A 25,126-nucleotide genomic window follows, 5' to 3' on the forward strand; every position below is an offset into this window, starting at 1 on the left:
TGTCAAGTGAAAAAGAATTTGGCACCAAAGAAAGAACACTCATTTATATAGCGCCCTTCATGACCTCAGGACGTTTGAGGTCATAAAGAACAAAGTGCTTTACAGCCAATCAAAGACCTCTCAAAGTTGTGGTCACTAATGTAGAAAAGGCAGCAACCAATTTGTACACAGCAAGCTCCCACAACCAACAATGTGACAATGACCAGATAATCTGTTTTGGTGATGTTGGTTGAGGGATAATAAATCTTTCTCCGTTCATACACCTCACCCAAGTGAGTTTAACCAGAGGGAGTTGTCAGACGATTCCTCTGCGGCAATCAGCACTGCTGATCTTCTCCTTACCTGATGTTCGACCATGTGTAGATGAGGTTGCTGGTTCACAACCAACAGTGGGAACTTCCCCTTCCCTAACCCAGGGCACTGAGGCCAATTGTAAAGCCCTCTCAACACCCCAGCCGAGATTAGGCAGCTCCACAGTGACCGTCAATTAAACCTGGATTGTATAACTCAAGTAGTTAGGGTGGAAGTTAATCCAGGTTATGGGGGTCTCGCCCGCTGGCTGAAGCCAGCAAGAACCCCGAATTGCCTCCTTGATGAAGGCCCGGCATGTTAAATGCCAATCAGGCACTTAAGTGGCTAGTGGCAGGACTTCCCCGGAATCAAGAAGCAGAAATCCCACCCTTCCTTCCCAAGAGCTGCTGGCCAATCGGAGACTCTTCATAGCAGGCAGTGCCACTGGGATCTGTGGGAGCTGCAGGTAATGCACCCTTCAGAGGCCTAGGATTCAGAGAGACCCTGGGCACAGGTGATTGAGGGTCGGATGGTGGGGTGGGGTGCGGTGGGGGAGGGGTGGGGTAGGGTAGGGGTGGTGTCTCACAGAAGGGGATTGCTGGCTTGTGGGGGGGGGTGGGGGGGGTGCGGTGGGGGGTTACACAGGGTTGTCGGAAGAAAGAGAAGGGAGGTGACTCTCAGCCGGCCCCCAACCTTCCTGATGCTGGCTGCCTCGATCAGGCAATGAGTAGTTTTGAACAAGGGTCACAACCATTCCCACCCTCCCTTCTCTGGGAGCCCACAAGCAAACATGACAAGGCTTGTTTTAGAGCTCCCCATGTGGAGACTGGCCCACCCACTGCAACGGCAGGAAGAGGCCTTTAAATGGACATTAATTGACCACTTAAGGGCCAAAATTGGTGTTGGGGTGGCAAGGTCGTTCACGAGCCCTCCTGTCCCGGACTTAAACAGGTTAGAGGCAGTAAGGTGGCAGGGTCCCCACCCTCTAGCACAATTAGATGTCCCCTCACCTCCAAACTCACCTTGGGGGAGGACATTAAATTCAGCCCCTACTATGAAAACCTAACGGGGCAACTTTCACTATAAAATTCAAACTGGGAGTTACACAAAGCATATTCTGGCTGCTGCTTTTGACTACAAAACCACAATAATAACACTTCAGAATGAGTTCATTAGCTGTGATCTATTTTGTAATGATCTGAGGACATGAAAGGCCCTACGTACATGTGAATTCTTTCATTAGATTGTATCTCTTATAATTGAATTCTGGTGAAGAATCACACCCAATACATTGATAAACTTTCCCCTTTCAGGCACCGATCACTTACAACTATTTTACATTGAGAACTACATATAAATTATAACCTGGGAACAGCCATCTAGTCCCTATTGGTGTCTATCCTTTGCATCATCTGTGGTTTAATGCCATCTGCCTGTTACATTCCCTGTCTCTTCGTTTCACTTTCCTTCACTTTGATGTAAGGCAGGTTTCCAACACAGGTACTTTTGTCTTTATTCTCTTTTTAAAGTAAGCTTCCTGTCATAAAGAGATATTAATTTCTATAATGTTATTAGAAATTATTTTTAAAATTGGAATTGTAGTAGGGTCTGTGTCTATGTGTGTGTCTGTGTGTGTTTTAATTCAATTAAAGCCAGCTAATCTGGGTGCTTTGATGTATAGTAGTTTTGAGATATTAATTAGGTAAACATAAGGAAGTTAAAAGGTAAAGTGCAATTTGCATTTTGTTGAATAAACCATTCAAAAGAATGGGTAAAATCTTGCACCTAGTTGGGAGACATCAAACAATGTGTTTATATTACTAATAAAATTGGCGGAATGAAAGGGTTTATTGTTAGGAGAGGTAAAATTAAAAACCTAGTATTACAATGGAAAATTTACATTCAAAGGGGAAGCTAGGTATAAACAGGAAGGAGTTTGTGTGTGTAAGTCAGGGGCATTTAAGATCTAACCAGCCTGTAAACCTACAACTGTGTCTGCAAAGGAACCAAATTGCAAGGAACCTCATTTTGAATTTGTAAGGTCAAATGTGCTTTGCCTGGTGTCTGTTTGAAGTCTACGGGTTATTGTTGCCTTGGTGAAGATTTACCTGGTTGTGATTAATTTGGGCTAATTAGTTATTATGGTAGTAATTTGTAGACATGTGCATGTGTTTAATTTGTTTTTAAATTAATAAATGTTTAATTAATTTTATATAAAAAACCTCTTGAGGCTCGGTGATTTATTCCTGAATTCAGAGCTGCATCTCAGACATGCCAATTGAAAATATAGGTTATGACAGTTGTTCAATTTTCCCCCTGGGATTTAAACTCAGCCTTTACCAACTGCTGTGTCATAACACTGCCACTATAATAAAATCTTCCCGTAAGTAACAATTCAAAATAAAAATGACATTCAATGCAATTTTAGAGACAAATTTTTGGGCCCAATTTTAACTGTTTCAACTGAGTTAAAATTGAGCAAAAAAGGAATAATTTTAACCCCTTGTCTATCCAGGAAGAGAGTTAAAATAAAGTTGGTTGACTTACCACTCTGTTCCAGCCTTCTTTCCATTATTACCCTGGGTGGCCCAGGCCCATGCAGGACCCTTATCAACCCATGCAAGATGGGGTCCTATGACAAAGAGAGGACCCCAATGCAAATTTTGACGGCCTACTGGGTGAACCAGTACAACCTGGTGGACAAGAATGGAAGAGACCTCAAATATGTAATGACTGGAATTATTTTGTGAGGCCATTAAAGGACTATGAATCTTTCCCTGGTCTTCACAAGAACCATGTGGGCCTCTGCCATCCGGAGTTCCACAATTGACTCCCTTCTCCCACCAGACCTATCTCCCTGCCTACTGGGTCAGGCTCTGGGCCATCAGATATTGGGTTGGCCCAGAGCAAGCGATCTGCAGTGCAATGCCTTCTCACTGTTACTGAGACACCGCCCTCAAAATGGACTGGGCCTCCTGCACATGGATTGGACAGTCAGCCCCACACACACTGCTGGCCAGCTCCTTGACAATTCAAATCGCCCCTAAAGCTTTTGCTACACTGGGAGCTTGCTGCTGGCCAGCATCGAAGTGTCACAGAAGAAGTTTCTCAACAAAATGCTTCTGGCTGTTTTGGCAATCAAGCCCACTCTGCCTGAAAAATCCTTAACATAGAACGGCGCCTGTTAAGATTGACATCATTTATATAATGCCTTTAAAGTTGCATAACATCCCAAGGTGCTTCACAGGAGCATTATCAAATAAACTTTGACACTGAGCCAGGTAGCTAAAAGCTTTGTTAAAGAAATAGGTTTTAAGAGGCATTTTAAAGGGGGAGAGAGAGCTATCAGGAGGTGGAGAGAGTTAGGAAGGGAATTCCAGAGCTTATTCAGGTGAAGGCATGGCTGTCAGCAGTGGAGCTATTAAAATCAGTGACAATCAGGGTTTATTTTTGCAGTTTTGAAAATGAACACTTAATCCCAAATCTTACTCACTCACCCCTACTCCAATAGAGTTGTGATTCTGCATTTCTCCATCTTACCTGGGTAACTCCTGGCACGTAGAACATTAATAAAATTCCACACCCTCTCCACACTTCCTGCCATGTTTTTACTGATGGACAACTCTGCAAAGTTCTTGTAGCCAAGGATCCTAGCAAACTCAAGCCTATAGAAAGAGCCAAGTAGAGATATGGCTGTATTCAAAGTAGATAATAGGGTAGATTCTCACCTCTGGCACTGAATTTGCAGCTAATGGGAGGAGCAATTGGTGCCGGGAAAAGCATGAGACCCTCAAATCGTTTTGGTGCTTAGGCCTCATTACTGAATGTCAGGTGAGCTGTGAAGCATGAAGGGGTAGCTTGCTGATGGATAAGGTTGTCAAGCTTCTAGGATTATCCTGGAATCAAAATTTAATCTCCCAGACACTGCTGCAAGCAAGCAGGAGGAACATCATCTTTGCTTAACAGTTATGAAAAATGTTGGAGATTTGGGGGAAAAGTCTGTTTGGCTAACAATCTGGAATCATCCAATAAGGTACCAATTAGGAGTCTGTTTGTTTTCCAATTGGTGCAGAGTGCTCTGAACCGCAAGGATGGACATGTTGGTTGACCAATGGTGAGAGAGGGGGTGGTGTGGGTGATAGGTCACGTGATTAAAAAAATTAAAAAAGGAAGGACAATAAACCGTAAAAAGCAAATTCACTCAATTTCACCCTTCACCATACATGATGGCCCAATATTTGCCATCAAAATAACAGCACAGTTAGTGGCACTCAACAATATATTTTTAACGCATTCATGGGATGTGGTCGTCACTGGCTAGGCCAGCATTTATTGCCTACCCCTAATTGCCACTGAGAAGGTGATGGTGAGCTGCCTTCTTGAACTGCTGCAGTCCATGTGGTGTAGATACACCCACTGTGCTGTTAGGGAGGGAGTTCTAGGATTTTTGCCCAATGACAGTGAAGGAACAGCGATATATATCCAAGTCAGGATGGTGAGTAACTTGGAGAGGAACTTTCAGGTGGTGGTGTTCCCATATATCTACTGCCCTTGTCCTTCTAGATGGTAGTGGTTGTGGGTTTGGAAGGCGCTGTCTGAGGAGCTTTGGCGAATTCCTGCAGTGCATCTTGTAGATGGTACACACTGCTGCCACTGTGCATCGGTGGTGGAAGGACTGAATGTTTGTGGATGTGGTGCCAATCAAGCGAGCTGCTTTGTTCTGGATGGTGTCAAGCTTCTTGAGTGTTTTTATAGCTGCACTCATCCAGGCAAATTGAGAGTATTCCATCACACCCTTGGCTTGTGCCTTGTAGATTGTGGACAGGCTTTGGGGAGTCAGGAAGTGAGTTACTCGTCGCAGGAATCCTAACCTTTGACCTACTCTTGTAGCCACAGTATTTATGTGACTAGTCCAGTTCAGTTTCTGGTCAATGATAACCTCAAGGATGTTGATAGTGGGGGATTCAGTGATGGTAATGCCATTGAATGACAAGGGGCAATGGTTAGATTCTCTCTAGTTGGAGATGTTCATTGCCTGGCACTTGTGTGGCGCGAATGTTACTTGCCACTTGTCAGCCCAAGCCTGGGTATTGTGCAGCTCTTGCTCCATTTGGACATGGACTGCTTCAGTATCTGAGGAGTCTTGAATGGTGCTGAACATTGTGCAATCATCAGTGAACATCCCCACTTCTGACATTATGATGGAGGGAAGGTCATTTATGAAGCAGCTGAAGATGGTTGGGACTAGGACACGATCATGAGGAACTCCTGCAGTGATGTCCTGGAGCTGAGATGACTGACCTCCAACAACCACAACCATCTTCCTTTGTGCTAGGTATGACTCCAACCAGCAGAGAGTTTTCCCCCTGATTCCCATTGACTCCAGTTTTGCTAGGGCTCCTTGGTGCCACACTCGGTCAAATGCTGCCTTGATGTCAAGAGCAGTCACTCTCATCTTACCTCTGGAGTTCAGCTACTTTGCAATGTTTGAACCAAGGCTGCAATGAGGTCAGGGGCTGAGTGAGCCCAGCGGAACCCAAACGGAGAGTCAGTAAGCAGGTTGTTTCTCAGTAAGTGCCGCTGGATAGCACTGTTGATGATCCTTTCCATTACTTTACTGATGATCAAGAGTAGACTGATGGACAGTAATTGGCCAGATTGGAGTTTTCCTGCTTTTTGTGTACAGAACATACCTGGGCAATTTTCCACATTGCTGGGTAGATGCCAGTGCTGTAAGCTGGATGGGCAATAAATGCTGGCCTAGTCAACGACACCCACATCCCATGAATGAATTTAAAAAACATTCACGGCTGGATATGGCAGGACTGCAGAGCTTGGATCTGATCCATTCATTGTGGGATCACTCAGCCCTGTCTATCACTTGCTGCTTATGCTGTTTGGCATGCAAGTAGTCCTGTGTTGTAGCTTCACCAGGTTGACACCTCATTTTCTGGTATGCCTGGTGCTGCTCCTGGCATGCCCTCCTGAACTCTTCATTGAAACAGGGCTGATCCCCTGGTTTGGTGGTAATGGTAGAGTGGGGGATATGCTGGGCCATGAGGTTACAGATTGTGTTTGAGTACAATTCTGCTGCTGCTAATGGCCCACAGCGCCTCATGGATGTCCAGTCTTGAGTTGCTAGATCTGTTGGAAATCTATCCCATTTAGCATGATGGTAGTGCTACACAACATGATGGAGGGTATCCTCAATGTGAAGCCGGGACTTTGTCTCCACAAGGACTGTGTGGCAGTCACTCCTTCTGATACTGTCATGGACAGATACATCTGCAGCAGGCCGGTTGGCGAAGATGAGGTCAAGTATGTTTTTCCCTCTTATTGATTCCCTCATCACCTGCTGTGGACCCAGTCAAACAGCTATGTCCTTTAGGACTCAGCCAGCTCGGTCTGTACTGGTGCTACCGAGCCACTCTTGGTAATGAGCATTGAAGACCACCCAGAGTATATTCTACGCCCTTGCCACCCTCAGTGCTTCCTACAAGTGGTGTTCAACATGGAAGAGCACTGATTCAACATCTGAGGGAGGGCGGTACGTGGTAATCAGCAGGAAGTTTTCTTGCCCATGTTTGACCTGGTGCCATGAGACGTCATGGGATCCGGAGTCGATGTTGAGGACTCCCAGGGCAACTCCCTCCCGACTGTATACCACTGTGCCGCCACCTCTGCTGGGTCTGTCCTACTGGTGGGACAGGACATACCCAGGGATGGTGATGGTTTGTCTAGGACATTGTCTGTAAATTGTGATTCTGTGAGTAAGGTAATGTCAGACTGTTGCTTGACTAGTCTGTGAGACAGCTGCTGAATTTTGGCACAGGTCCCAGATGTTAGTAAGGAGGTCTTTGCAGGGTTGATAGGGCTGAGTTTGCTGTTGTCATTTTGTTGCCAAGGTTGATGCTTGGTGGTCCATCTGGTTTCATTTCTTATTGACTTTGTAGTGGTTTGACACAATTGAGTGGCTTGCTAGTTAAGAGCCAACCACATTGCTGTGGGTCTGGAGTCACATGGAGGCCAGGGCAAGTAAGGACAGCAGATTTCCTTCCATAAAGGACATCAGTGAACCAGATGGGCTTTTACAACAATCGACAATGGCTTCATGGTCAACATTTAATTCCAGATTTTTATTGATTGAATTCAAATTCCACCATCTGCCATGGCAGGATTCAAACACGGGTCCCCAGGGCATTACCCTGGGTCTCTGGATTACTAGCCTAGTGACAATACCACTACACCACCGCCTCCTCCTGAATACTTATGGATAAATGGTACAGATGAGGAACAATTGCAAGGTTAAATACTGTATGACCATCCATATATTGTCTGTCCCAGTTATGCTGTTCCTGTGCTAGCTTCATGAAATAGACATCTCACCCTTAGCTTCCCTGTTTTTCAGGAAATTTCTGTATTTCCCCAATAATTGTCCATTGATCTCACCACAGAAAGATAAGTCTTGTTATTATAAGCATAAGAACCTATTTAATGGCATGACAAGTGCTAACAACTTCCAAGCGGCCCCTCTGATATTGAAAATTATCAAGTGTGGGGTCTCATGCCTTCAGGTTTTTAAATTTTGAAGGGAATTTTAAAATTATCACAATTTTAAATTAATTTTTCTTCTTACTTTCCCTTTCTGCCTTTCTTACTGACCTTAAATACTTTTGATCTTTTTAGTTCTTTCTTTACCTGCTTACACAATGAATTTGCTTCCTTTAATTTACCCTCCTTCTCAGTCCTTCCTGCGTTTATTTCCTAATCCTTAAATCAGGAGATACTTCCCTCAGTGAGAAGGTACTCTATTGCTTATCCTACTCCCTCAGGTCCAAGATGTCCAGTTTTCCTTTGCTGTGCCATGTTAACAGCCTGAACTTTCAAAAACTTTCTGGGCAAAATCTCTTCTCAGTTGTTGAGTGCCGGAGCCAGTCTAAGTATTGGCATGTTCTGCCACAGAAAATTTTAGCCCCAAAAAATTATAATTTTCAACCTTGCCTTTGGACTTGTTTCAGCAAAATTACTGCCACCTGTGGAGAGTTAACTAGCCATCCATTTACTGCTGCCGGTAAAGAGTTAACGAGCCATCAGTAATAAAGCTATAGATACACAAACTGCACAGTCTAGTATCTTTATAAGATAGCTCATAACTCTCCACTGGTGGGAGTCATACCTAGCACAAAGGAACATGGTTGTGGTTGTTGGAGGTCAATAATCTCAGTTCCAGGACATCACTGCAGGAGTCCCTTAGGGTAGTGTCCTCAGCCTAACCATCTTCAGTTGTTTCATCAACGACCTTACTTCCATCATAAGGTCAGAAGCAGGGATGTTCGCTGATGTTTGCATGATGTTCAGCACCATTTGCGACTCCTCAGATACTGAAGCAGTCCATGTCCAAATACAGCAAGACCTGGACATTATCCAGGCTTGGGCTGACAAGTGGCAAGTAACATTTGCGCCACACAAGTGCTCGGCAATGACCATCTCCAACAAGAGAGAATCTAACCATCACCCCTTAACATTCAATGGCATTACCATCGCTGAATTCCCCACTATTAACATCCTGGGGTTACCATTGGCCAGATCTGAACTGGACTAGCCACATAAATACTGTGGCTACAAGAGCAGGTCAGAGGCTAGGAATCTTGTGGCAAGTAACTCACCGCCTGACTCCCCAAAGCCTGTCCACCATCTACAAGGCACAAGTCAGGAGTATGATGGAATATTCTCCAATTTCCTGGATGAGAGCAGCTTCCACAACACTCAAGAAGCTTGACACCATCCAGGACAAAGCAGCCCGCTTGATTGACACCCTTCCACAAAACATTCACTCCCTCCACTACCAATGAACAATGACACTACTATATATCGCCTACAAAATGCACTGCAGGAATTCACCAAGGCTCCTTAGGCAGCACCTTCCAAACTCACAACCACTACCATCTAAAAGGACAAGGGCAGCAGATAGATGGGAACACCACCACCTGGAACTTCCCCTCCAAGTCACTCATCATCCTGACTTGGAAATATATCACTGTTCCTTCACTGTCACTGAGTCAAAATCTTGGAACTCCCTTCTTAACCGCACTGTGGGTATGCCTACACCTCATGGACTGCAGTGGTTCAAGAAGGCAGCTCACCACCACCTTCTCAAGGGCAATTAGGGATGGGCAATAAATGCTGGCCTAGCCAGTGACACCCACATCCCATGAATGAATTTAGAAAAAAATGTTTGGGCTAAGTTTTGACTTTGTGTTGGTAAACTGTGTGATTGGTGAGAGTTTGGAACTGATTATAACTCATGCTTTACAGGATTTAGAAGTTCTGGATGTTGTTACAGGAAGGTGGGAAATATTCTGCTCTCTGGATAAGCACCAAAAACCTATCATATATATGATCAGTGAACAATATTTTAGGTGCACATGTAATATCACAAATTACCTTAAATTTCTAATCTCATCAATCAATGCACCATTATCGAATGGCCCTCCTCTGCCTCTGGAAACAAAGGCTTTGTACAGCTGTTCCTTAAGATGTGTGTTTGTACTGTACAGCATTAATGGTTTAAAACTGGGGCTATCTAACCTCACCTTCCAGGGACCATTCTCTGGATCTGGCCTGCTACAAATAAAATGGAAAGATTTTTTATTGATAATCATGTAGAATTCATAGAATTTATAATGTTTGAAACAAAGAAATGTAACAACCTCCACAATCTTGCGGTAATAATGAACTAATGTCTATCTTACAATTTGCCTTACATGGGATTATATTGAATATTCGGCACAGAAACAGGCCATTTGGCCCAACCAGTCCATGCTGGCATTTATGCTTCACTTGAGCCTCATACAAACCTACCATATTAACTCTCTATTGTCTTTCCCACATATACTTGCCCAGCTCATTCTTAAATACATCCATCCTATTCACGTCAACCACTCCCTGTTCCACATTCTCACCAGTCTTTGGGCGAAGAAGTTTCTTCTGAATTCCCGATTGGATTTCTTGCTGACTATCTTATATTGATGGCTTCTAGTTTTGTTTTCCCCCACACGAGGAAATATTCTGGGCAGAATTTTGCCGTTGACGAGCAGGGGTGGGGCCCGCTCGCCAATGCGTAAAATGACACGGGGTGATGTCGGGCGGAACAGCCAACGTCACCGCGCCCCATTTAAATTTTCAGGAAGGCGGGGGCGCAGCAAAATCAGCTGCAGGCCCGTCGACCTGTCAATAGCCAATTCAGGCCATTGACAGGATCATTTGAACAATTAAAGGACCTGCCCGTCCAACCTTAAGGTTGGTGGGCAGGCCAGGAGCTCCGGTGGCAAATAGAGAAAACATGAAACCTCATCCACCAGCGGGATGAGGTTTGATGCAGGGTTTTAAACGGTATAATAAAGTTTTACAGTAATTTATGAACATTTCCCATCTCGTGTGACATTGTCACATGAGAATAACTCACTACATCCTCACAAAGATGCCAATCAAAGCAAACATGTTAAGGATTTTTTTCTTTCTATTTTTAATCTTTTTAAAAGTGTCAGCGATCTCCCTGAGGCAGCACTTAGCCTCAGGGAGATGTGCGCTCTATCGTGTGCATGTGCAAAAGAGCGCACTCTTGCTTTTGGGGAATCCCCTCCCATAGCATAGCACTTCCCGCCGGACGTCACGCTGGGCAGACCTTAATTGGCCCGCCCACATAAAATGGCGGCGGGGCCCGTTTCTCCGGCGGGGATCGGCTTCCCGCCCGCTGGAGATTGGGTCGGGCCCGCCCACCCGACAGGCAGAAAATTCTGCCCTCTCTCTGTATCCACTCAAGCAAAGCCTTTCATAATTTCAAAGATTTTGATTAGGTGACCCCTCAGCCTCTTTTTCAAGAGAAAAGAGCCCCAGTCTGTCAATCCTTTCCTGATATGCATTCCCACACATTTCTGGTATTATCCTTGTGAATCTTCTTCCAGTGCCTCTGTATCCTTTTTATAAAGGGCGCACTCAAACAGGTGATGCAATTCCATACCTGAAACGAAAGGTGTGACTTCAGCAGTGTTTTTGGAGTTCTCAACAAAAGAAATTCACAATGGTTTCCATTTTAACACTTTGAAGTCTTAATTATTATCTTACAGATGCTGCCATTGATTTATTTGAAAGCAACAAGTTGCATTCATGTAGCACCTTTGATGTAGGAAACCATCCCAAAGCTATCACAGAAGCATTATCAAACTCTTACCCCAATCCACATAAGGCGACCTTAGGCCAGATGCCCAAAAGTTTGGCCAAAGATGTAGTTTTTACGATGAGGCTTAAAGGAGGAGAGAGAGGTGAGGAACAGAGGGTCAGGAAGGGAATTACAGAATATAGGGCCCAGGCAGCTGAAGGTCGAAGTTCATGCTGTTATGTTGCTCACAAACCAGGAAAACATTCTTCAAATACCCGATGGACCCATTAAATTACTGAAAAGAGGTCATCAACTAACCAGCTTTACCCATGGTTCAAGAGCAAGAAAGCTCTGTAATTTAATAATTAAAAAAACATAATACTGTGGATGCTGGATATCTGAAATAAAAACAGAAAATGATGGAAATACTCAGCAGGTCAGGCAGAATCTGTGGAGAGGCACAGAGTCAACATTTTAGGTCGATTCATCAGAACTAAGTTCTATTGTTTATAGGGATTAAATATCTGTGCTAAAGCAGTAAAGCGGGCACTGAATAAAAATAATCAACTTCATTAGGAAATGACAGAAACTTTAGGGGGGCAAAAGGGGAAGTTGGTGGCGTAGTGGTAATGTCACTGGAATAGTAATACAGAGGCCCAGGCTAATGGCTCTGGGCACACAGGTTCAAATCCCACCATGGTAGCTGATGGAATTTAAATTCAGTTAATAAATCTGGAATTTAAAAAGCTAGTCTTAGTAATAGTGACCATGAAACCATTGTTGATTGTTTAAAAACTCTTTTCTTTCACTAATGCCCTTTAGGGAAGGAAATCTGCTGTTTACCTGGTCTGATCTACACGTGACTCCAGGCCCACAGCTATGTGGGGTTGAATTTGAAATGGCCTAGTGAGCCACTCAGTGGTATCAAACTGCTAGAAAGCCTACAAAAGGAATGAAACCGGATGGACCAATTGGTATTGACCTAGGCACAACAGCAAACTCAGCCCTGTCTACCTGAAAAACTCCTCCTTACTAAAATCTGGGGGCTAGTGCCAATATTGGGAGAGCTGTCTCACAGGCTAGTCAAGCAGCAGCCAGACATAGTCACACTCATGGAATCATACCTTCAGGTGAAACATGAGTAAGGAAACCTCCTGCTGATTACCACCTACTGTGCCCCCCACCATGAACCGCAACCCACCCCCCCCCCACCCCCCCCCCGGCCCCGCCACCACCTGTCAGCTGATGAATCAGTAGTTCCCTGTGTTCAACACGACTTCGACAACGTACTGAGGGTGGCTAGGGCGCAGAATGTCCATCATTCAATACCCATCACCAGGGGTGGCTCAGTAGCACCACTACCAACCAACCAACCATGTTGGCCGAGTCCTAAAGGACAAAGCTGCTAGACTGATAGATTTCGAATAGATCTAGCAACCCAAAACTGGGCTTCCATGAAGTACTGTGGGTCAGAATTCGATACAACCACAATCTGTAACCTCATGGCCCGGCATATCCCCTATTCTGCCATTACTATCAAACTGGGGGATCAACCCTGGTTCAATGAAGCGTGCAGGAGGGCATACCAGGAGCAGCACCAGGCATACCTAAAAGTGAGGTGTCAACCTGGTGAAGCTATAACACAGAACTATTGCATGTCAAACAGCGAAAATAGCAAGTGATAGACAGAGCTAAGCGACCCCACAGCCAATGGGTCAGATCTAAGCTCTGCAGTTCTGCCACATCCAGTCATAAATGGTGGTGGACAATTAAATAACTCATCGGAGGAGGGGAATCCAGAAATCTCCCCATCCTCAATGATGGGGAAGCCCTGTACATCAGTGCAAAAGACAAGGCTGAAGCATTTGCAACCATCTTCAACCAGAAGTGCCGAGTGGATGATTAATCTCGGCCTCCTCCGGAGGTCCCCAACATCACAGATGCCAATATTCAACCAATTCGATTCACTCCACGTGATAACAAGAAACAGGTGATGGCACTGGATAATGCAAAGGCTATGGGCCCTGACAATGTTCCAGCAATAGTACTGAAGACTTGTGCTCCAGAACTAGCTGCACCCTTAGCCAAGCTGCTCCAGTACAGCTACAACACTGGCATCTACCCGGCAATGTGGAAAATTTCCAAGGTATGTTCTGTACACAAAAAGCAGGACAAATCCAACCTGGCCAATTACCGCCACATCAGTCTACTCTCGAACATCAACAGACTGATGGGAGGGGTCATCAACAGTGCTATCAAGCAGCACTTACTCAGAAACAACCTGCTCGCTGATGCTCAGCTTGGGTTCCACCAGGCACACTCAGCTCCTGATGTCATTATGGACTTAGTTCAAACACGGACAAACCAGCTGAACTCCCAAGGTGAGGTGAGAGTGACTGCCATTGACATCAAGGCAGCATTTGACCAAATGTGGCACCCAGGAGCCCGAGCTAAACTGGAGTCAATAGGAATCAGGGAGAAAACTCTCTGCTGGTTGGAGTCAGACCTAGCACAAAGGAAGATGGTTGTGAGTGTTGGAGGTCAATTATCTCAGTTCCAGGATATCACTGCAGGAGTTCCTCAGGGTAGTGTCCTGGACCCAACCATCTTCAGCTGTTTCATCAATGACCTTCCCTCCATCAGAAGGTCAGGAGTGGGGATGTTCGCTGATGATTGTACAATGTCCAGCACCAATCGTGAATCCTCAGATACTGAAGCAGTCTATGTTCAAATGCAGCAAGACCTGGACAATATCCAGGCTTGGGCTGACAAGTGGCAAGTAACAGTCATGTCACACAAGTGCCAGGCAATGGCCATCTCCAACAAGAGAGAATCCAATCATCTCCCCATGACATTCAAAGGCATTACCATCGCTGAATCAGCAGCAGGAGCGAGAGTGGCCCTGGGTGAAAAGAGCGCAGAGAAAGAATGAATAAAGAATAGGGGAGAGAGACAGGGGCCCCCGAACAGCAACTCAATCCAACACTGAAAAACAAAGAGCCACATCACAGGAGAGCAGGCAGGTGATTGGCTGGTGAGTATTTCAGCTTTTACTTTTGTTTTAGATTTAACTTAGCAGCTGAGTAACTATCACTTGTTGATTATTATTAAATTAGTAACTTAAGGATAGGGAGAAATTAAATAAATAACAACGGTAAAACAACAAAAAAGAGCGAGAGCGGAGCAGCTGTATAAAGAACGGAGCAGAGCGGAGTGGCTGTATAAAGAGCAGGAGTTTACCTGTGATGGAGCAGAGTGGGAGTGGAGCGGCTGTATAAAGAGCAAGAGTTTACCTGTGATGGAGCAGAGTGGGAGTGGAACGGCTGTATAAAGAGCAGGAGTTTACCTGTGATGGAGCAGAGTGGGAGTGGAGCGGCTGTATAAAGAGCGGGAGTTTACCTGTGATGGAGCAGAGTGGGAGTGGAGCGGCTGTATAAACAGCGGGAGTTTACCTGTGATGGAGCAGAGTGGGAGTGGAGCGGCTGTATAAAGAGCCGGAGTTTAGCTGTGATGGAGAAGAGTGGGAGTGGAGCGGCTGTATAAAGAGCAGGAGTTTACCTGTGATGGAGCAGAGTGGGAGTGGAGCGGCTGTATAAAGAGCGGGAGTTTACCCGTGATGGAGCAGAGTGGGAATGGAGCGGCTGTATAAAGAGCAGGAGTTTACCCGTGATGGAGCAGAGTGGGAGTGGAGCGGCTGTATAAAGAGCGGGAGTTTACCTGTAATGGAGCAGAGTGGGAGTGGAGCGGCTGTATAAAGGGCAGGAGTTTACCTGTGATGGAGCAGAGTGGAAGTGGAGCGGCTGTATAAAGGGCAGGAGTTTACCTGTGATGGAGCAGAGTGGGAGTGGAGCGGCTGTATAAAGAGCAGGAGTTTACCTGTGATGGAGCAGAGTGGGAGTGGAACGGCTGTATAAAGAGCAGGAGTTTACCTGTGATGGAGCAGAGTGGGAGTGGAGCGGCTGTATAAAGAGCGGGAGTTTACCTGTGATGGAGCAGAGTGGGAGTGGAGCGGCTGTATAAAGGGCAGGAGTTTACCTGTGATGGAGCAGAGTGGGAGTGGGGCGGCTGTATAAAGAGCAGGAGTTTACCTTTGATGGAGCAGAGTGGGAGCGGAGCGGCTGTATAAAGAGCAGGAGTTTACCTGTGATGGAGCAGAGTGGGAGCGGAGCGGCTGTATAAAGAGCAGGAGTTTACCTGTGATGGAGCAGAGTGGGAGTGGAGCGGCTGTATAAAGAGCAGGAGTTTACCTGTGATGGAGCAGAGTGGGAGTGGAGCGGCTGTATAAAGGGCAGGAGTTTACCTGTGATGGAGCAGAGTGGGAGTGGAGCGGCTGTATAAAGAGCCGGAGTTTACCCGTGATGGAGCAGAGTGGGAGTGGAGCGGCTGTATAAAGAGTAGGAGTTTACCTGTGATGGAGCAGAGTGGGAGTGGAGCGGCTGTATAAAGAGCAGGAGTTTACCTGTGATGGAGCAGAGTGGGAGTGGAGCGGCTGTATAAAGAGCAGGAGTTTACCTGTGATGGAGCAGAGTGGGAGCGGAGCGGCTGTATAAAGGGCAGGAGTTTACCTGTGATGGAGCAGAGTGGGAGTGGAGCGGCTGTATAAAGAGCAGGAGTTTACCTGTGATGGAGCAGAGTGGGAGTGGAGCGGCTGTATAAAGGGCAGGAGTTTACCTGTGATGGAGCAGAGTGGGAGTGGAGCGGCTGTATAAAGAGCCGGAGTTTACCCGTGATGGAGCAGAGTGGGAGTGGAGCGGCTGTATAAAGAGCAGGAGTTTACCCATGATGGAGCAGAGTGGGAGTGGAGCGGCTGTATAAAGAGCAGGAGTTTACCCGTGATGGAGCAGAGTGGGAGTGGAGCGGCTGTATAAAGAGCGGGAGTTTACCTGTGATGGAGCAGAGTGGGAGTGGAGTGGCTGTATAAAGAGCAGGAGTTTACCTGTGATGGAGCAGAGTGGGAGTGGAGCGGCTGTATAAAGAGCGGGAGTTTACCTGTGATGGAGCAGAGTGGGAGTGGAGCGGCTGTATAAAGAGCAGGAGTTTACCTGTGATGGAGCAGAGTGGGAGTGGAGCGGCTGTATAAAGAGCGGGAGTTTACCTGTGATGGAGCAGAGTGGGAGTGGTGTGGCTGTATAAAGAGCAGGAGTTTACCCGTGATGGAGCCGGTTGTCGCCCAGACACTCAGTTGCGCTGGAATTTGAAACGAGTGATGTCAGGACAAGGGAGAGAGCTGATTGGTAGGTAGTGGGTAAGTTGTTTTTTTTCCACTTTAAGCGACATTACAGAAGGTAATCATTAGCATTTGTTTCTTTTAAGAAAAACTAAATAGTTTTCTACTTGACTTAAATTTAAGGAAATAATCTTTTAATTAAAAACAAAGAAAAGGAATGGCAAGGGAGCTCAGTCCCATGTGTTGTACATGCCTGCAGCATGTGGGAATTCTTAGACATTCCTTGCAGTCCGGATGACCACATATGCAGGAAGTGCCACCGGCTTAACCGGCTTGAGGAGGGGTTTCGGAGCTTGAGTGTCAGCTTGAGACACAGCGATGTATCCACGGATAGCACGTTTTTAGATGTGGTCACTCCACATCTTAAGAGCAATAGTGGTAGGAAACTCAATAGTGAGGGGTGCAGACAGGTGCTTCTGAGACCATAGACGTGACTCCAGGATGGTGTGTTGCCTCCCTGGGGCCAGGGTCAAGGATTTCACAGAACGGCTGCAGGGCATTCTGAAGGGGGAGGGCGAACAGTCAGAGGTCGTGGTTCACATTGGTACCAACCACAATGTGTACAACCACATTGGTAGAAAGAGGAATGAGGACCTGCAACAAGAATTTAGGGAGCTAGGTAGCAGATTAAAAAGCAAGACCTCAACGGTTGTAATCTCTGGATTACTCCCTGTGCTATGTGTTAATGAGTATAGGAATAGGATGATAGAGAGGATGAATGCGTGGCTGAAGAGATGGTGCAGGAGGGAGAGCTTTAGTTTCTTGGATCACTGGGTCTGTTTCTGGCGAAGATGGGGTCTGTACAAGTCAGACGAGTTGCACCTAAACCGGAATGGGGCTAACATCCTTGCTAGTGCTTTTGGGGCGTGGGGGGTTTAAACTAATTCAGCAAGAGGGTGGGATACAGAGTGGAGGTACAGTAGGGAGTGATGCACAGCCAACTATAGAAAAGAAACTAGGTCAGTCTGGAAGATAGAGCAAATATAGACCTGTTAAGGCACATGGGAATAATGCAAAGCTGGATTGCATCTATTTTAACGCAAGGAGTCCTACAAGTAAGGCAGATGAATTGAGGGTGTTGATTAACACATCTGAATATGATATTGTTGCTATCATAGAGACATGGTTGAGGGAAGGGCAGGACTGGCAGCTCAATATTCCAGGGTATAGAATCTTCAAGTGTGACAGGGGTGACGTGTAAAAGAGGAGCTGGCATTGCACCATTGATCAAGGAGTCAATTACTGCAATAAGGCGAGATGGTATCTTAGAAAATTCCTCAAATGAGGCCATATGGGTAGAATTTAAAAACAAAAAGGGGGCAATCATTCTGCTGGGAGCATACTATAGGCCTCCAAACAGTCAGGGGGAGATAGAGTAGTAGATATGTAGGCAAATCTGAGAAGTGTAAAAATAACATGGTAATAATAGTAGGGGATTTCAACTTCCCCAATATTAACTGGGATAGTCTTAGTGTGAAAGGCTTAGAGGGGGTGGAATTCTTAAAGTGCATCCAGGAGAGCTTTTTGAGCCAGCATGTAGAAAGTCCTACAAGAGAAGGGGACTTAATCTTAGGGAACGAAGCCGATTAAGTGGTAGAAGTGTCAGTGGGGGAGTATTCCTGGGATAGTGACCATAACTCTGTAAGATTTAAGGTAGTTATAGAAAAGGACAAAGATGGACCGGAAATAAAGGTCCTGAATTGGGGGGAGGCCAATTTCAATATGATAAGACAGGTTCTGGCCAAAGTTGATTGGAAGCAGCTACTTGTAGGAAAGTCTACATCAGACCAGTGGGAGTCATTCAAAAAGGAAATAGTGAGAATTCAGGGCCAACATGTTCCTGTAAAGGTGAAACAAGTCCAAGGAGCCCTGGATGTCAAGGGATATAGAGGATTGAATGAGGATAAAAAGGAGGCTTGTGGCAGGTACAGAGGGCTGAAAACAGCAGAAGCCCTGAAGGAGTATAGGAAGTATAGGGGGTACTTTAAAAAGTAATTAAGAGAGCGAAGTGGGGGCGTGAAAAGACACTGCCGGGCAAGATAAAGGAGAATCCCAAGGCATTTTATAAATATATTAAGGGCAAGAGGATAACCAGGAAAAGAGTAGGACCCATTAGGGACCAAAGTGACAATCTGTGCGTGGAGCTGGAGGATGTAGGTCAGGTTTTAAATGATTGTTTTTCATTTGTGTTCACCATGGAGAAGGACGATGCAGGTGTAGAAATCGGGAAGGGGTCTGTATACTTGAACAAATTAGCATTGAAAGAGAGGAGGTATTAGCGGTTTTAGCAGGCTTAAAAGTGGATAAATCTCCAGGCTCAGATGCAATGTACCCCAGGCTGCTGTGTGAGGCAAGGGAGGAGATTGCAGGGGCTCTGACACTAATTTTCAAATCCTCTCTGGCCACAGGAGAGGTGCCAGAGGACTGGAGGACAGCGAATGTGGTACCGTTATTCAAGAAGTGCAGTAGGGATAAACCAGGTAATTACAGGCCAGTGAGCCTAACATCAGTGGTCAAGAAACTATTAGAAAAAATTCTGAGGGACTGGATTAATCTCCACTTGGGGAGGCAGGGATTAATCAGGGATGATGAGCATGGCTTTGTTGTGGGGAGATCATGTCTAACAAATTTGAATTTTTCGAGGAGGTGACTAGTTGTGTAGATGAGGGTAGTGTAGTTGATGTAGTCTACATGGACTTCAGTAAGGCTTTTGACAAGGTCCCACATGGGAGAACGGTCAAGAAAGTAAGAGCCCATGGGATCCAGGACAATTTGGCAAAGTAGATCCAAAATTGACTTAGTGGCAGGAGGCAGAGGATGATGGTCGAAGGTTGTTTTTGTGATTGGAAGCCTGTGACGAGTGGTGTGCCGCAGGGATCGGTGCTGGGACCCTTGCTGTTTGTAATGTACATTAGTGATTTAGACATGAATATAAGAGATATGACCAGTAAGTTTGCAGATGACATGATAATTGGTGGTGTCATAAACAGTGAGGAGGAAAGCCTTAGATTACAGGACGATACAGATTGGCTGGTAAGATGGACAGAGCAGTGGCAAATGGAATTTAATCCTGAGAAGTGTGAGCTGATGCCTTTTGGGAGGACTAACACAAGGGAATGCACAATAAATGGTAGGACCCTAGGAAGTACAGGGGATCAGAGGGACCTTGGTGTACATGTCCATAGATCCCTGAAGGCAGCAGCACAGGCAGATAAAGTGGTTAAGAAGGCATATGGGATACTTGCCTTTATTAGCCGAGGCATGGAATATAAGAGCAGGAAGATTATGTTGGAGCTGTATAAAATGCTAGTTAGGCCAAAGTTTGTGCATTTCTGGTTGCCACACTATAGGAAGGATGTGATTGCACTGGAGAGGGTACAGAGGAGATCCACCAGGATGTTGCCTGGGCTGGAGCATTTCAGCTATGAAGAGAGACTGGATAGGCTAGGGTTGTTTTCCTTAGAGCAGAGAAGACTAAGGGTGGAACTGATAGGTATACAAAATTATGAGGGGCATAGAAGGGTAGATAGGAAGAAATTTTTCCCCTTAGCGGAGGTGTCAATAAACAGGGGGCATACATTTAAGGTAAGGGTATTTAAGGGTTTAGAGGGTATTTAAGGAAAACTTTTTTCACCCAGAGGGTGGTTCGAATCTGGAACACGCTGCCTGAGGGGGTGGTAGAGGCAGAAACCCTCACAACATTTAAGAAGTATTTAGATGAGCACTTGAAAAGCCATAGCATACAGGGCTATGGACCAAGTGCTGGAAAATGGGATTAGAATAGATAGGTGCTTGATGGCTGGCAAGGACACGATGGGCCGAAAGGCCTGTTTCTGTACTGTGTAACTCTATGACTCTATGAATCCCCCACTATCAACATCCTGGGGGTTACCATTGACCAGAAACTGAACTGGACTAGCCAAATAAATACTGTGGCTACAAGAGCAGGTCAGAGGCTAGGAATCCTGCAGCGAGTAACTCACCTCCTGACTCCCCAAAGCCTGTCCACCATCTACAAGGCACAAGTCAGGAGTGTGATGGAATACTCTCCATTTGCCTGGATGAGTGCAGCTCCTACAACACTCAAGAAGCTTGACACCATCCAGGATAAAGCAGCCTATTTGATTGGTACCCCTTCCATCACCTCCAACATTCACTCCCTCCATAACCGACACACAGTGGCAGCAGTGTGTGTCATCTACAAGATGCACTGCAGCAACTTACCGAGGCTCCTTAGACAGCACCTTCCAAACTTGCGACCTCTACCACCTAGAAGGACAAGGGCAGCAGACACATGGGAACACCACCACCTGGAAGTTCCCCTCCAAGCCAGACACCATCCTGGCTTGGAAATATATCGCCATTCCTTCACTATCACTGGGTCAAAATTCTGGAACTCCACTCCTAACAGCACTGTGGGTGTACCTACACTCCATGCACCGGAGTGGTTCAAGAAGGCAGTTCACCACCACCTTCTCAAGAGTAATTAGGGATGGGCAATAAATGCTCGCCTAGCCAGCGACACCCACATCTCGCTAAAGAATATAAAAAAGCAAACGATTGGAGGAGGAACAAGAAACCAAATTAACAATAACCTTATCTCCCCTGCTTCCCCACCTATTGGTGCTGGCTCTTGCGGCGATACAGTTCTATGGCACAGCTTACCATTGAATACCTTGCTTGGCTATCCATTCTTCATGGGAGTATGATGGGCTATTTGACTGTAGGAGCATCACAATCGAGATAAATTTGGTCCCTGTCTAGTGCTTGTGTGCATGTACTTTACAGCAAGAATCTCTGGTTAGTGATCAGCTTACAAGTTCTCCTCTTCAATGACAGACCAATGTCAGACAGAATAAGCGCACCAGAACTGTGTAATTTGTTTCTCCTTTAAAGATAACAAATGTGCTGCTTTCTTCAAGAAACCGTAAAAATATACTTTTCACAGTGCAATTAAAATACTTAGTGAAAATGAAATAGACTTTATTTGCAACAAATATAAGCATTCTTACAGCTCTCTGAGCTAGTTCAATAATTATGGAAATTGTAGTATAAGGTGTTAAAGAGATGGGATATGCAAATGTATGACATAGATGATGATGTACCACTGACATCAATCAGTCATGTGTTGGACTCCCGAGAGAGTTGTTGGAACACCCTGCCTAGGAGCAACAAACCTACTCGGTAATCTGCTTTGATGTGTATTGCTAATAAACAAATGTTAAGCAGATACCAGAGTATGTCTTCAGTCTGTCTACTAACCAAATCGTACGCTTAGATTCCAAGATAGAAAAACCATCTCAGAACATGGTGGCAGCAGTGGAGACATCAATGTGAAAAACACATCAGTGTCATCGAAGGGACCATGGAATGAAGCTTGTAACAAATCAACAGAAGAAAGAGGCACACTGGACAGAGGTAATGATGACCATTCCTGGCGAATAGTCCCTGCCCCTACCCCACCCATTTGACTGCCTTGAGGGGCTGCAGAGAGGTCAGCAGTGGGAGTTATGGAAATGCCATTTTCTCTGGTATAGAGCTGTGTCAGGCCTTCATGAGAAACAGCAAAAGCTTCAAGTTAGTTCCTTTCTTTATGCAGTAGATCCAGTAGCAGACGATGTCCCCCCTAAGGCAGGGGGTGCAAGAATCTATTGTGGACTTTGAGCCTATTCTTAAAGCCTTTAACACCTATTTTAGCCCAAAGCAAAACTTAATAATCAAACGATTAATAATTAATCAGCAGTCACAACGACCTGGAGAATTGATTGAATTATTTCTAACCAACCTATAATCGCCCAACTAGTTCTTGCTGATATGGGGCGCTGAGGGTCAAGCTAATCCGTGATCGCATGGTCATAGGTGTTCAGGATGAAAAACTCTCCGACTTTCTGCAGACTAAAGATGATCTTAATTTGGACCAAGCGGCCCAGTATGCGAGGCAGGCCAAGCTTAGAGACTTTAACTGGGCTATAATTCGTCATGACTCCGAGGCTTCACATGACTCTGTTGACTGGATAGGCCCATGGGCAGCAGACTCACCCATAAGAAAGCCCACCCAACTGATCAAAAAGGTGTGAAACTCCACACCAGCAGCTATTTTGTGATGCTTGCATTGTGGCGTGAAAACGCAGCATAGATGCCAGTACTGCCCAGTGTGGGATGCAGAATGCTTCCAGTCCAACAAAACTGGACATTTCAAGCATTTCTGCAAATCCAAAAATTTTAATCGAAGTTGAAGACAAGAAAGTATTTATGAAATAAAGCCCATCCAAGAAATGAAAAGTCAAGAAAAAGAGAAAATTACAGAGTGCCTTGGAGAAGTTGATATTCTTAGTCCCGACTATTGGTAAGTCACAGTCTATGTTCAAGGCTTCCATATTACCTTTAAAATTGACACTGGAGCTGCTGTTAACACATTAGCTGATAATCTCGACTGGCTTCAGCTAATGACCATTCATCCATCAGACATCAAATTACAAGGTCCAGGCAGCACAGACTTTCCAATTAAAGACAGGATTATTGCTCCTCTCTGCTACAAGGTGTGGCAGATTGTTGATTCTCTCCATGTTCTTAACAATCAACGCACATCCTTATTGAGTGGCGATGTTGGCATGCTTCTAGGAATCTTAGAAAAATCAGATGATGTCCACCATTTGGACAACTCATTGTCTTCCATACAACAATCTTTAACATTTTATTTAGAACCAGTGGAACATCAGCCTTCGGTAGCTAAGGAAGATTATACAAGCAACTGCAAGTTCCTTTCTTTCACAGAGGTACCTTCCACTATACTCTGAGCGGAGATTGAAGTTATGAATCTTTCAGTTCTTCATGAAATTAAGCCAGAAGTGGTGGGTCCAGAAATCACTGCAGCAGACAGAGACTGTCCCTATGGGGATCTGCTGAACCTGAATTATGTATTCCTAGAGAGTGATGAGGAAAGATCCCTTCAGCATTGAGTGATCTCTTGGAGGTTAATGTCCTAGAGGATGACTTGTCTTTGCAGTTGACAGACGCACCATATTAAGTCACTGTTATCTTTTTAGAGGACCGAGCTGTGTTTCTAGTGCCTGAGCAGCATTCAAGTCTTAATTCCACTGAACTTACCAATGTATTGCTGAGCCTATCTCCTGTTGTCCATGAAGAGTCTTCCATAGAGGATGTCTTGCCTGAGTCCATGTCAGAGTCCATACAGGATCACACTGCTGAAGAGCTGGTACAAACCAGGGTGAAAGTCAGTTGACGCCCATACTTCAGTCCCAACTGAAAGTCTTCTTCCCCCCGGAGGTCAGCACAGAAGCTCCAACAGAACCTTCAGCACTACTGAAGCTGCAGAATCCTGGACAGCAACCTTGTCCCCGAGTTATTGTCTACAGGAAATTCATCTCATTACAGAAAATTAGGCTGCCTGGTCTCAATATTCTCAGCAATTCTTCCCATTGCCTATGGTGCAGCAACTTCATACAGAGAGAAGTGTGGCTCTCTTACCACTGCCTCCAGAAAGCAGATGGTCCTCCCGAAATATCATAGGGAAATCATCTCTTCTTTTCCTAACAGTCTTACAGGAAGTTGGACTCTTTTCCTTTGTTGCCTAAGTTCATTGAAATCTCAGATCTTCAATGCCTTTTCCGTCTTTGATACAGCAGTGGATGGTATGGCTGTGACAATCTTCCCGAGAGCTGAAGATCATTCCTGTTCTGAAGGTCTTCCCTGTGTGCTTTGAGGGAGCAACGAGTTCCTCAGAGTGTCCTGAGTTCTTCTCTTCTAGTCCCAGAGGCTCCAAAAGGTCGATGCTCTCCAGGCTTCTCCCTTGGATCAGTCTTACATTGAAAAGTCTTTGTTGTCCTTCAGTCATCCTGCAACCTAAGTTCTGCTTCCCAGCAATGCTGACAGCTAATCTGATAAAGCGTTGTCCTATTATGCAGGTGATGATGTCCTACCAGATGCAGAAAAAAGCCCTCGTGTCTTCAAGATGTCTTCCCTCAGGGTTGAGAACACTGAGGGAGATTGAATTCTGCAGCTTGGGGAGGGGAAGAGTTGAAATTGGGTAGAATCTGTAGTTTTAAAAAGGGAATTACAGAAATGCAATGTAAAGACTAATGAGTAGACTTGGAGGGAGGTGTAGTATAAAGGGCCAAGAGATGGGATAAGCTAATGTATGACATAGATGATGATGTACCACTGACATCAGTCAGTCATGTGTTAGACTCTCAAGAGGGAAAGTTTGGAATCCCATATCTAGAAGCAACATGCCTACTCTGTAACCTGTTTAGAAGTCGTACTAATAAACAAGTGTTAAGCAGATACCAGAGTATGTCTGCAGTCTACTTGCCAAGTACCATACCTATAGTCCACGATAGAAGGACCACCTCAAAACAGAAATAATGTTAAACATTTCGATGAACTTTATAAGTAAAAAATAAAATGCTGGAGAATAGAATTAGAACTTC

At 45.3% G+C, this 25,126-nt stretch overlaps 1 protein-coding gene across 1 annotated transcript in view; it reads right to left on the reverse strand.

The window, feature by feature from the left end:
• LOC144690298 (uncharacterized) overlaps positions 1–25,126 on the reverse strand; it is a 72,114-nt gene that overhangs the window by 22,479 nt on the left and 24,509 nt on the right. The window contains exon 6 of the mRNA XM_078557652.1: positions 3,832–3,956. Coding sequence (XP_078413778.1) covers positions 3,832–3,956 — 125 coding nt within the window. The remainder of the gene's footprint in view (positions 1–3,831; positions 3,957–25,126) is intronic.

This window comes from Cetorhinus maximus, chromosome 15, assembly GCF_964194155.1.
Source record: "Cetorhinus maximus chromosome 15, sCetMax3.hap1.1, whole genome shotgun sequence".
NCBI classification, from domain to species: domain Eukaryota; kingdom Metazoa; phylum Chordata; class Chondrichthyes; order Lamniformes; family Cetorhinidae; genus Cetorhinus; species Cetorhinus maximus.